At 38.2% G+C, this 14,116-nt stretch overlaps 1 protein-coding gene across 2 annotated transcripts in view; it reads right to left on the reverse strand.

Moving 5' to 3' along the window:
* LOC115209258 (DIS3-like exonuclease 2) overlaps positions 1 to 14,116 on the reverse strand; it is a 77,684-nt gene that overhangs the window by 11,677 nt on the left and 51,891 nt on the right. For both annotated transcript variants that reach the window (XM_029777552.2, XM_036501477.1), the window contains 9 exons: positions 13,741 to 13,840; positions 10,965 to 11,124; positions 9,031 to 9,143; positions 8,068 to 8,175; positions 7,909 to 7,977; positions 6,655 to 6,759; positions 3,157 to 3,293; positions 1,809 to 1,932; positions 969 to 1,028 (listed from right to left, as the gene is read on the reverse strand). In XM_029777552.2, coding sequence (XP_029633412.1) covers positions 969 to 1,028; positions 1,809 to 1,932; positions 3,157 to 3,293; positions 6,655 to 6,759; positions 7,909 to 7,977; positions 8,068 to 8,175; positions 9,031 to 9,143; positions 10,965 to 11,124; positions 13,741 to 13,840 — 976 coding nt within the window. The remainder of the gene's footprint in view (positions 1 to 968; positions 1,029 to 1,808; positions 1,933 to 3,156; positions 3,294 to 6,654; positions 6,760 to 7,908; positions 7,978 to 8,067; positions 8,176 to 9,030; positions 9,144 to 10,964; positions 11,125 to 13,740; positions 13,841 to 14,116) is intronic.

The following is a 14,116-nucleotide window of genomic DNA, read 5'->3' on the forward strand; positions in this document are numbered from 1 at the left end:
AAGTTCAGAGAGCTATTACAGTTTCTGGCAATGAATGAGTGTTTGTGTACAGAGTGAGATGTTACATATTAGCAAGACATGAGTGAAGTGTGTGGAGGATATGTAAAGATAAAAAAAAAAATAAAGAAGGAGAACATACTTAGTTTGATGTGTGATGTTAGAGTGACATTTAGGATGGAGCAAAAGTGTGACGAGAGAAAAACTAGGAATTAACAATAACAGTTGTCGTGTGTAAGAGAAAACTGTGTTGGTATGGAGATGTGATGGATATGAAGAATGACAGGTGGACGTAAAAATACCAAACAATGTAAGAGGTAGTTTGTGGAAAAAGAACATCAAAGATATGGTAATATTCTTCATTTCAGGATGTTGTACCCCACAAAAGAAATGATGAAGGGCCAAAACAAGTTTAAAGATATGTTGAAACAGAGCTGTCCAACCTACCCATATAAGCACAGAAAAGCAATTGTAAAAATGATGATGTAGATCATAATGATGAACTAATATATATATATTATATATATATATACATACACACATATGTGGTATGTAAAAAGCACATTTCGAGCAGTGGGCCTCATGGAGGCAAAGTGGCTGATGCTAGTGGCATGTGAAAAGCTCCTTTTGAGTGTTGGGCCTCATGGAGGCAATGACGAATGACCAAGACCTTTGGCTTTATGTTGTGCTTGAGAAGAGGACCCACACTCTCAGAGTGGTTGGCGTTAGGATGGGCATCCAGCTGTAGAAACCATGTGGAATCAGACTGGAGTCTGGTGCAGCCTTCCAGCTTACCAGTCCTGGTCAAACCACCCAACCCATGCCAGCATGGACAATGGACATTAGATGATGATATGCTTTATGCTCTGAATGATTTCATTCTTTCCTCTATAACTCATTTCATAACTCTGTCAACATTCCACAACACTATTTTCTAAATGAGACAAACATAAAATGTAAGCCATACATACATGAATAGCACCGGCACTGGTTATATCCATTTCAATGTTTGTAGTTCTACAGAAATCATTCTGAAATTTAAAAAAAAAAAAAAGATGATGACATACAACAATTAATGTACCTAAACTTTCAAAATTCATGGCAAATTTGCTAACATTAAAATTTGGTTTTGCCTTATATTTATTAAATTCTGCCAGTTTCTTGATTTTTTTTCTATCACAGTTATGTACAAAAGATGAAATATACAAAATTATTTTTATCTCTTATGTAGGGAGTTTTAAGGATAAAAGACCCAGTACAGAGAGAAAGATTAATTTTGATTTTCTTAAATACATTTTTTTGCTTTCCAATATTATCAGACACAGACTCTCTCACGGTTATAAACATTATGAGATCCAGTCATTGCTTTAATTTGATAAATTGGAGACAAAATTTATAGAAGACATTACACAATATATGAAATGTTAAATTCTGTAACTAAAATAGTACTGAAGGATTTGAGCTCAGGTTCTGCACAGGGGCAGAAGAATTTCCCTTAGAAAATAATATGATAGCTTTCATAAATTTGTCCCCTATTTAAAAACAAGCTAACAGAAGCATTGTCATTCATTTGATAAAGAGAAGCTGAGAGAATAATTGGCCTTAGTTATATCGAAATTGTTGAGGATTTTAATGAGAAGTGGCATAAATAATTCTCCAAGAAACCTGATTTCAGAATGGTTAGTTTCTCAGGCTCAAATAATCTAAAAAGGTTGTTGTAACATTAAATAAAGCATAAAGAGTTCCCACTTTGTTGCTTAGAATATTGGAAAATGAAAGTAAGGAAGAAAGTATTGATAATGTTATCTCACCAAGCTGTCGATCATTCTAGTTTGGGGCTCAGGATGGCGCCGAAGTAAACATTTCTCCGGGAAACTTTTATGAATGCGGTGAGCAACAGCCATGTTGGCTAGCAACATGAATTCTTCTATTAATCTATAAATCAAATGAAAAATAAGATATAGAGAAAAAGAAAAGAATATAATATAATAGAAACAGAAGACATAGTTTTAGCTAAAGTATTCTGCTAGTGAGTAAATAACTAAAATAATTGAACAATTGCGAAAGGATGAAATATAAAAGGAGAGAAAAGTAACCAAAAGCACCGAAGAAAAGTAAATTGTAAAATTATATTTTGAAGATTAAATAAGCTGGCAGAATCATTAGCACACTGGATGAAATGACTGGCGGTAGTTTGCCCGTCACTACATTATGAGTTCAAATTCTGCCAAGGTCGACTTTACCTTTCATCATTTCAGGGTCGATAAATTAAGTACCAGTGAAACACTGGGGTCGATATAATCGACTAGTCCCCTTCCCCCAAATTTCAGGCCTTGTGCCTTAAGTAGAAAGGATTATATTTTGAAGATTAAATATTTTTTATCTGGGCAGACATAAACATAATCCATAGAGATTAGATATTCTGGGATACAATAAAAAAAGGGTAAAGACCCGCTTCAGTCATGAATGACCATGAGATTGCATCTAGAAAGTTCACCTCCAAGGCACAAGTCCAGACAAGGCTGTTTATGGAAGACCAGCAGTTGCTCATGCATACCAGCCTCCACTCTCCATGCCACCGTTATATGGATGTAAACACACCAACACCAGTGATGCTAGGGGACAAGCACATGCACACACATACACACGCGCATGTGTGACAGGCTTCTTTCTGTTTCCATCTACCAAGTCCACCCACAAGGCTTTGGTTGGCCTGAGGTTATTGTAAAGATGCTTGCCCAAGGTGCCATACAGTGGGACTGAACTGGAATGATGTGGTTGGGAAGCAAGCTTCTTACCACACAGCCATGTCGACATTCTGACTGATTGATCTATACTTTCAAAGACTAGTGGAATAAAAAAAAGTCCCTAACTTGCAAAACAGGTAAGAGTTGGCAACAGGAAGAGGATCTAATTGTAAAATTTTGTCTCCAATAAGTCTCGGAGTGGTTGGCGTTAGGAAGGGCATCCAGCAGTAGAAACTCTGCCAGATCAAGATTGAAGCCTGGTGCAGCCATCTGGTTCACCAGCCCTCAGTCAAATTATCTAACCCATGTTAGCATGGAAAGCAGACGTTAAACGATGATGATGATGAAGTCCCCATCCAGCCTATGGTAACACAGAAAAACAGATGTTTAACAAACGAATGAATCAACTTACTGATTGCTTTCTCTCCGTTCATAAACAAAGTAACCCATTGGTAAACTTGTCTCATTGTTTAACAGCCACTGTAGTTTCACCTTGTCTAATCTTAGAGCACCACCTTCAAAACGTTTATCCCTTAAAATACATGCTATCTGTTTCAAGGAAGATAAAAACAAGAACATTATATGATATTATAAACAGATTCATTAAAATGTGCATATCAAAAACCCCCCAACAAATTGATTAAAAGATCTCACCAAACCAGCTTGGAGGAACGTTTATAGCAATGTAAGCTGTAACAAAACTATATATGTAGATGTAATCTCCAGGAGAATGGGCCAAAGGAGCTTAAAGTTCTAGGCAGTAGCTTGAATTGCTAAAACTAGCAGCCAAAACTCCCTTAACCTGTTAGCATTCAGATTATTCTATCAAACACATTGCTTATTCATTAACATTGTTTTGAATTAATTGTGGATTATCTATTAGTTTCAAGATTTCGATGATGTGATTGTTTATTTTCAGAATGACATTGTAGGGTAGGTGTGAGAGGCAGAATCTAGTCAGTTTGAACATAAAACAGATGGAATATTTTGGTTGGATATAACTGGGCTAAATGCTTAAAGGCTTAAATCTCAAATCACACAAAGGAAGAATACATCAGGTAATGATTGCAGAATAGTTTGGTGAGTTCGTTGTGAGTCAGGAAGAAGTTAAGACAGAAAAAAGAAAATGTTATTTCCTTGGTTGCAAGCTAACAAATGAAGTGATTAGATATTCTGGGATACAGTAAAAAAAAAGGGTAAAAACCCCTTCAGTCATGAATGACCATGAGATTGCATCTAGAAAGTTCACCTCTAAGGCACAAGTTCCGACAAGGCTGTTTATGGAAGACCAGCAGTTGCTCATGCATACCAGCCTCCACTCTCCATGCCACTGATGTTATCAGAGGGAAAGGCAAAGGCTGATACAGCTTGGCACCAGTGACATCACAACTCATTTCTATAGCTGAGTGATCTGGAGTAATGTGAAATAAAGTGTCTTACTGAAGAACACAATACATAGCCCGGTCAGGGAATTGAACTCATGATTGGGAGCCTGAAGCTCTAACCACTGAGCCATGTGTCTTCGCATTGGGATACAGTATGCTAAAGAAAAAGAGGGGATGGTCATAGCTGGAATGCCTTTTGTTCACAGGTAATTTTGATGGGGGCCAACTCAAGATTAAACAACAAGGATAAATCTCCAGAAGGTGCAAGAATGAAAGACAGCAATGCTTAACCCTTTGGCATTCAGAATACTCTGTCAAGTGTAATGTTCATTTACATTGCTTTGAATTAATCATGCATTATCTCATGATAATCTAGTAGCTCTGCATCAGCAAGACTTGAAAAAATATAGAAAAAAGTGAACTTGCCACGAGGAGTGAATATCCAATGTTTCGGATTCAATCCTTCGTCAAGGGGCAGAGAAAAAGAGAAGAAAAAGAGGAAAAAGTCAGAGTTTACATACTCTCAGCTTGAAAAACTGTTTTGACTTTTTTCTCTTCTTCTCTGCCCTCAACAAAGGATTGAATCCAAAACATTGGATATTCCACTCCTCATGACAAGTTCACTGTACCCATTTCACTTTTTTCTATATTTTCTCATGATAGTTAATAACGCATTCAATGATGTGACTGCTTATTTTTAGAATGACATTGTAGGATGTGTGTGAGAGGCCAGCTCTGGCCAGTTTGAACATAAAACAGATGGAATATTTTGGTTGGATATAACTGGGCTAAATGCTTAAAGGCTTAAATCTCAAATCACACAAAGGAAGAATACATCAGGTAATGATTGCAGAATAGTTTGGTGAGTTCGTTGTGAGTCAGGAAGAAGTTAAGACAGAAAAAAGAAAATGTTATTTCCTTGGTTGCAAGCTAACAAATGAAGTGATTAGATATTCTGGGATACAGTAAAAAAAAAGGGTAAAAACCCCTTCAGTCATGAATGACCATGAGATTGCATCTAGAAAGTTCACCTCTAAGGCACAAGTTCCGACAAGGCTGTTTATGGAAGACCAGCAGTTGCTCGTGCATACCAGCCTCCACTCTCCATGCCACTGATGTTATCAGAGGGAAAGGCAAAGGCTGATACAGCTTGGCACCAGTGACATCACAACTCATTTCTATAGCTGAGTGATCTGGAGTAATGTGAAATAAAGTGTCTTACTGAAGAACACAATACATAGCCCGGTCAGGGAATTGAACTCATGATTGGGAGCCTGAAGCTCTAACCACTGAGCCATGTGTCTTCGCATTGGGATACAGTATGCTAAAGAAAAAGAGGGGATGGTCATAGCTGGAATGCCTTTTGTTCACAGGTAATTTTGATGGGGGCCAACTCAAGATTAAACAACAATGATAAATCTCCAGAAGGTGCAAGAATGAAAGACAGCAATGCTTAACCCTTTGGCATTCAGAATACTCTGTCAAGTGTAATGTTCATTTACATTGCTTTGAATTAATCATGCATTATCTCATGCTAATCTAGTAGCTCTGCATCAGCAAGACTTGAAAAAATATAGAAAAAAGTGAACTTGCCACGAGGAGTGAATATCCAATGTTTCGGATTCAATCCTTCGTCAGGGGGCAGAGAAAAAGAGAAGAAAAAGAGGAAAAAGTCAGAGTTTACATACTCTCAGCTTGAAAAACTGTTTTGACTTTTTTCTCTTCTTCTCTGCACTCAACAAAGGATTGAATCCGAAACATTGGATATTCCACTCCTCATGACAAGTTCACTGTACCCATTTCACTTTTTTCTATATTTTCTCATGATAGTTAATAACGCATTCAATGATGTGACTGCTTATTTTTAGAATGACATTGTAGGATGTGTGTGAGAGGCCAGCTCTGGCCAGTTTGAACATAAAACAGGTGGAATATTTTGGTCTGATATTTTTTCTTGTACTTGTTTCAGTCATTAGGCTGTGGCCATGCTGGAGCACCACCATTAGTTGAACAAAGCGACCCCAGGACTTATTCTTTGTAAGCCTAGTACTTATTCTATCAGTCCCTTTGGCCGAACTAATTTACAGGGATGTAAACACACCAACATCGGTTGTCAAGTAATGGCGGTGGTGGGGGGCACAAACACAGACACACAAACATACATATATATACATATATATACACACACACACACATATATATATATATATATATATATATATATACACGACAGGCTTCTTTCAGTTTCCATCTACCAAATCCACTCACAAGGCTTTAGTTAGCCTGAGGCTATAATAGAAGACATTTCCCCAAGGTGCCACACAGTAGGACTGAAATTGGAACCATGTGGTTGGGAAGCAAGCTTCTTACTGCACAGCCACTCCTGCGCCTATATGATATGGTCAGTTTAAATGCTAAGGGGTTAGACAGGATTAAAATCATGACAAAATGGAATTGAGAGAGATTTTGTAGGGTTATAATCACAAAATTAGAGAAAATAAATGAAAGGAAAAGATAGAATATACCTTGTTTAGAGTTAATATTCTGTTTTTTATATCATTTATAGAATAACCTGTAATAGGTGGCAGCTGTTCTTCAGTATATTCATGGGAAGGATCATTAATAAAACCCTTGAAAGAAAAATAAATTTATCAATGAGTAAAAACAGTTGAAAAGGAGAAATGATTCCCTCAACCCCCTATCTAGAATCATCCCCCACTCTCCTTTTAATTTTTTTCTCATTTACGGAGGTTACTTTAGAGTAGTGGTTCTCAGATGGCGTCCATAGGAATAGTGAATGAGTTGTTAAAAAAAATGGGGAGGGGGCAGACATCAGGTATACTGTTGGCAAATTTCAGGAAGCATGGAGGTTTTGAAGGAGTTGGATTGCTCCAATTCTTCAACTTCTAGATTTTCACCAACTCAACCTGACAATACTGTTACAAACATCATCATCATCATCGTTTAATGTCTGTTTTCCATACTGGCATGAGTTGCACAGTTTGACCAAAGACTGGCAAGCCTGTAGGCTGCACCAGGCTTCAATCTGATCTGGCAAGGTTTCTACAGTTGGATACCCTTCCTAACGCCAACCACTCCAAGAGTGTAGAGGTGCTTTTTACTTGCCACCGGCATGGGAGCCAGTCTGGTGGCAGTGGCATCGACCACATTTGGATGGTGCTTTTTACATGCCATCGGCACGAAGAGCCAGTCAGATGGCACTGGTATCGACCTATGCTTGAATGGTACTTATTACATGTCACCAGCATGGGTGCCAGTCAGGCAGTACTGGCATCGACCACATTCAAATCCATTAATGATTAACTTGAATGAAGATAGTTTCAAGTGATAGTAATTTTTTCGGTAATATTTTCTATTACAGAACATGGTGACCTGGCTGACTCATTAGCATGCTGGCCAAAATGCTTCGCAGCAATTCGTCTGTCTTAATGTTCTGAATTCAAGTTCTGTCAAGATCAACTTTGCCTTTCATTCTTCCAGGGTCAATAAAATAAATGCCAGCCAAGCACTGGAGTTGGTATAATCGAACTTTCCCCTCCCACCAAAAAATGCTGGCTTTGTACCAAAATTTGAAACCAATAAGGAATCTGCCAGTTTATAAAATAAATGCCAGTTGAATATTGGAGTTGATGTAATTGGCTTACCCCCCCCCCCAAAAAAAAAAAATTGCTGCCCTTGTACCTTAGTTTGAAATATTTTCTATTGCATACAGTGAAAAAAGTTATGTGTCCATGAAGGTAAATAAAGTAAAAACTTACCTGAGCATGATCATAGCTGAGTTTGGCACAAGAATTGATGATGGAACGGCCAAACCATTCATTTACGATCTAAAATGAGAAGCAGAAGATAGGTGAATATAACTGAGTGGAGATAGATTGGGGTTGTTAATGAAAGATAGAGCAACCAAGTCCACTTACTTCAGCTTTGTCATTTATGTGCCAGATCACAGAGAACGTAAGACGAGGTTCATTCGGGTTCAAACTGCACAGTTTCTCACAAAGGATTTGTGGTAACATAGGGATTACCTGAATTAAGAGAAGTAATTAATTAGAAATCAAATCAATGTCAATAAAACAAGGAAATCTGCAAATATTTTATGAAATATTGTCCTCTGTGAAAAGTTTTGAACCAAAAACCCAATAATTTTGCTGTGTTGGATATCTTTTATCTTTTACATGTTTATCTTCTCCATCACAAAATCTTGCCATATGCCTTCACTTTGAAATTTGAAAGTTGAAGCGAGGAGAAACTAGGAGAAGCCATATATGTATATGACCATCAAACATTTGGCCTCACAGAGGCAATGACGAAAGACCGAGACTTCTGGAGATATGCTGTGACTGCGAAGACCCGACAAATGAAGTGAGTTCATGGCTCGCAGGACGGCCTGCTGTATTTACCTTGGATCGTAGGGCAACCTGCAGTGCTTGAGGAGACCAACTGAGTCAAGTACATCAACATTAAAATAAAAATCAAATGGAAATTGTACTTGTGATACCTGTGCCGGTAGCACATAAAAAAGCATCATTCAAACGTGGCCAAGGCCAGCGCCGCCTTGACTGGCATCTGTGCCGGTGGCACGTAAAAAGCACCCACTACACTCATGGAGTGGTTGGCATTAGGAAGGGCATCCAGCTGTAGAAACACTGAAAGATCAGACTGTTTGAAGGACAGAGGGAAATATTATTTCACTTGAAATCAGATGAGGTCGATAAGAAAAGTCTGGTCATTGAAAAATCTGCTTCTACGAAGTTTCCTCTGACCTATGCGAGCATAGAAAAGTAGGCATTAAAACTATGATGACGACAATGATGATGATTATGATGATGATGATGAATAATTTTCATTCTAATTAAGAAAATTTAACAGATGATACTTACCCTTTGAGTTAAATAAACACTTGTAGCTCTGGAGGCAGCAATTTTGTCAAGACTAGTAGCCTCTTTTAAGAAGTAACTAACATCAGCTATATGAACGCCAACCTCATATAATCCTGTTAATTAGATATAGATAAGTAAAATACATAAATGCATTCATTTTAATAACATGTTTATATACTAATGCAGATAATGCAGCTGTTGATAGTGGTGCACTTACCTGCTTAGCTAATTACGTTTGCTTAAAAATGCAAATATTTCAGTTTGAAAGAATCTGAATAGGAGGAGGGAGAGGGAGAGAGAAAGAGAGAGAATGTGTGTTTAAGTTTGTGTGAAGAAAAATAGTGTAAGTATACATGTGTAAAAAGTGTATGTGTGTTGATGTAGACAGAGAAAGAGAGAGATATTCGGTGAGTGTAAGTGTAGGTGTGTGCATGTGTATGGAGAGAGAGAGAGAGAGGGAAAAAGAGAGAGAGGGAAGGAGAGAGTAGGCATAAACATATTGAGTCATCCCATAAATAATGCAGTTTTTTTAATTGCATGAAATAAAAGTTGGAGAGGGACGGGATAAACTACCTGCATCAATAGGTAGTAATTTTACCTTGTCTTTATTCTTAGTGCAAGTTTTGAAGAGTGCAGTTCGATTCTGACAGTTATTTTGTCAAAGCTATAATGGAAGTGACAAAGGAGCATATTCGGCATATTTTGCTTTAGGAGTTCAATAAAGGTAACAGTGTAATGGAAAGTGCAAGGAATATTAACGCAGTATTTGGGGATCGGACAATAAGTGTAAGCCAGTGTAACAGTGGTTCCAGAAATTCCAAACCAGACACTACAGCCTACAAGATAAGCCTTGTCCTGGAAGATCTGTAAAGCTTGACGAGGACATCCTGCAAACCCTGGTGGAATGAAATCCCATTGTTAACTGTTGAGGAACTAGTAGAGAGGCTTGGATTTGGTCATTCAACCATTCATTGACACCTGTGTGCTATTGGAAAAGTCAGCAAATTGGGTGAATGGGTTCCTTACAAACTTTCTAAATCTAATTGTGTACAGAAAGTGAATGTGTGCTCTTCTTTGCTGTCATGTCTCACGAATGAACCTTTTGGGACTGAATAGAGGCTGCTGATGAGAAAAGGACTCTATAAAAATGTCAAGCGCTGAAGACCATGAGTAGGGAAAGGAGAAACACCAGCACCCTAATCTAAAGAAAGTCTTTACCCACATAAGGTGTTGTTATCTGTTTGGTGGGATATGAAAGGTTCAGTCCACTTTGAACTTTTAAACACACACCAAATGTTAACAAAAGGAGATCTGCTGTGAGTAGCTTGAGCGGCTTAAGTCAGTGCTAGAAGAAAAATGACCATCTTTGGTTTCAAGACAAAAGGTGTTCTTCCATCAGGATAATGCTCAGCCGCATACAGCAAGGATGACATTCCAAAAGCTAGAGCAGTTTGAATGGGAAATAGTGCCCCACCCACCATATTCGCCGGACATTGCCCCATCTGTTTATCACTTATTCTGCAGTCTTCAAAATCACTTAGATGGAAAAAATATGAATTTTGTAGACTAAGTCAGAATGGTACTGGAGGAGTATTTTTTGTCACGGACAAGTGAATTTTGGAAGAGGGGCCTTGCAAGTCTACCAGATAGATGAAAGAGCATTGTAGAAAATGAACGAGAGTATATTTTAGGTTAAAAAAGAACTTTGTTTATCTTAATTTTGAAAAATAAAAGAAGTATAAAAAAAAATGCATTATTTATGGGATGACCCAATACTTGCATAGAAAAAGAGACAGAGAGAAAGTATGTGTTTGTGTGTATGTAGAAAGAGAGTGAAAAGGAATTTGAATGCATGCATATAGGGGGGGGGAATGCTTGAGTGTGCATGCTCACTCAGGTATATATTGAACAATAGAAATGACAGAAAACCCTACCTTCCTCTAGTATTTCACAAGACACAGCATCATCTAAATCCCGTGCTGACGCTGGATCTATTGTAAATATACACTGTTTAGTCAAATCTCGTCTATTACTGTATTCTTCTTTCGGCACCGTCCATGGTTTGCTGCAGTCTATTGGTAAAGAATCTGTGACCTATAAATAGAAACCAATACGTTTACTTCCATATATATATATGTGGCAGGAACAGTTAGCAACTGAACCTGGATCACTATGTCCAATGCAAGGAAAACAACTCAAAAATACGACTGTGATTCACTAGACCACCAATCTCTACATATATAAATGGCAAAATGTCTGTCTGTGTGTGTGTGTGTGTGTGTGTGTGTATCCTTTATACAAATTCACAATTTTTCAGTTAGAGGGCTCGCACTTTCTATGGTCATTCAAAACCGTCCAAGGGTGGTCGTGCACATCTTTACATTTCCCCAGTCACCCTGCAAATCCATTAAAAATCAATAGAAGTGACTTTTTTGTAAATTTTCTATCCAAAACCCAATCAAAATGCCCGAAACTTGATACACCAATTGAATGCCAGCTAGCTGTATGTGATTGGTCAGAGATTTGCATATACAGTACCAGCTGAATATGCATGTACTAGCACTATGACCTGGCGTTGCTGGGTCATAGTGCTAGTGTCATAATAAAATGTGGCCAATCAAGACTTCATGTGGAACTAGATATAACAACTATTTCATCTTTAGCATGCTTTTTCTGAGCAAGACCACCCTATATATTCAGCACATTTTAGCACCAACCGACAGATGGCGAATGGCAGGCATCAGAGCAGACATAGAATATAGCAGTCAGCAAACAGCAGCTGGCTAGAGCACTGTGACAACAGAAAAACAATGGATGGATTGTAATCATAACACACAATGATCAGCTAACATCAGGACAGTGACTACTATCATGTCTGGTCCAAGACCAATATGTACCGAATTATCTTGGTGTTTGATGTGTTACCAGTGCCGGTGGCATGTAAGAGAACCTTCCGTTTCACGACCGTTGCCAGCGCCGCCCCGACTGGCCTCGTGCCGGTGGCACGTAAAAAGCACCATCTGTTCGTGTCCATTGCCAGCCTCGCCTGGCCCTCGTGCCGGTGGCACATAAAAAGCACCATCCGTTCGTGGCCGTTTGCCAGCTCTGTCTGGCACCTGTGCGGGTGGCACGTAAAAAGCACCCACTACACTCACGGTGTGGTTGGCGTTAGGAAGGGCATCCAGCCGTAGAAACACTGCCAGATTTGACTGGGCCTGATGAAGCCTTCTGGCTTCACAGACCCCAGTAGAACCGTCCAACCCATGCTAGCATGGAAAACGAATGCTAAACGATGATGATGATGATGATGATTTGGCATTTGTAGTAATGACATTTTTTTAATGATAAAAATAAATGGTTTTTTTTTTATCAAAAATCTCAAACAGATTTCAATTTTCTTTGAAGAAATATACACATACACACATATATTTATGTAAGAATATAATTTTTATGTAGCATACATTCATTTTTCTACCCTAGCTTGGGTGGGGATAGTCTTTGCAAATTTGCCACGTGACTGTTGAAGCTATTGTTCTTACATCTGAAAGAAGTTTGTAAAGTTAAATCAGCCAATTCTACCATTGGTATGAAAGCAACATGCAATCAACTAAGAAAACTAAGATGGATATTAGGAAAGACAAAGAGTTAAAGTAGCTTAGCTTTAATAAGGAATTTCTTCATTCTGATGAAAGACGTATGGTATTATACTCACTTTCCCTTTCTTCTCAGCAGGTTCTGTTACACACTAACCTCAAATTCTCAATATTTATTGCCCTTCTCAGCCTCAAGAGCCTTATTCTCAGTCCTATTTTTTCCAGCCAAAGTGCCTTTCTATATGAATTAAGACCAACATTCTTTTCACCTGATCTGAGTATAAACAAAATTCTAAATCAGTCTTGGGGAAAACTGCAGCCAGTAGGACTTTCTGAATGGCTTAATGAGAAATTAGTTTGAATTCTTTTTAGTAGTGTGGCCTATCTGACGATGAGCCATGTTTCATATGGCCTGCTTCTTAAAAAGGTTGCCCATGTCTGTTCCAGACCTCCTCAGTATAGTTGACAACGTCTAGTTGTATACATCACTACTATAGGGTTGTTGCCTGAGTGGTGCAAATGTTGTCATCTGCCAGGAGTAGGGAATCACTATTACAATGTATCCTTCCACAGGATGATGATGATGATGATTATGTATCTACAATAGATATATCATCATCATCATCATCACCATCATCATTATTATCGTTTTAATGCTCACTTTTCCATGGGTTGTATGGAGGATATTGTTGTAGATTTTCCCTTCAGATGCTCTTCATGTTGCCAGCCTTTACCTGTTTCCAAGCAATATTTCCCTATGGCCACATATGTTTTCACAGAAAATTGGAAATGAACGACATTCATTTACAACAATCACATGACATCAAGACAAGGACACACACACACATGATGGGCTTCTTTTAGTTTCTGTTTACCAAATCCACTCGCAAAGCTTTGGTTGGCTCAGTGCTACAGAAGACATTTGCCCAAAGTGCCATGCAGTGGGATGAAACCTGAAACCAAGTGGTTGGGACGCAAACTTCTTTAACCACACAACCACACCTGGACTCGTAAAATATTTTTGTTATTTTACAGATACCAGTAAAATGAAAGAAGAGAATCAGAAAAGTTCACAGAAACGAATATTGAAAATATTTCAAATCAGTTTTAGATTTACCGAATCAGGAAATTCACTCTCATCAATGTCATTCTCTATGAGAATTCCTTTTGTCTCAGTTTCAATGTCTCCCGATTCTCCAAGGCATTGTAAAAGACTCCTGAAAGAAGAAAATATATATTAAATATCAACATTTCTAAAACATTACGAATAACTGTCATTAATATAAGTGAAATGATTCTGTTGTTACCATTGTGATTGTTGTTGCATAACCCCTGGATAGCTTCAACTGAGCACACTTATGGCACAAAAGTGACTGGTTGAACATCTTTGTGCAAACTGTAGATAATCTATTGTTCCATGTGTGGCATGCATCTACCTAGTTGAGCACCATACGGCTCGCTTTTGGTATGAGACATGATTATCAGCTGTTAAT

This window comes from Octopus sinensis, linkage group LG3, assembly GCF_006345805.1.
Source record: "Octopus sinensis linkage group LG3, ASM634580v1, whole genome shotgun sequence".
NCBI classification, from domain to species: Eukaryota; Metazoa; Mollusca; class Cephalopoda; order Octopoda; family Octopodidae; genus Octopus; species Octopus sinensis.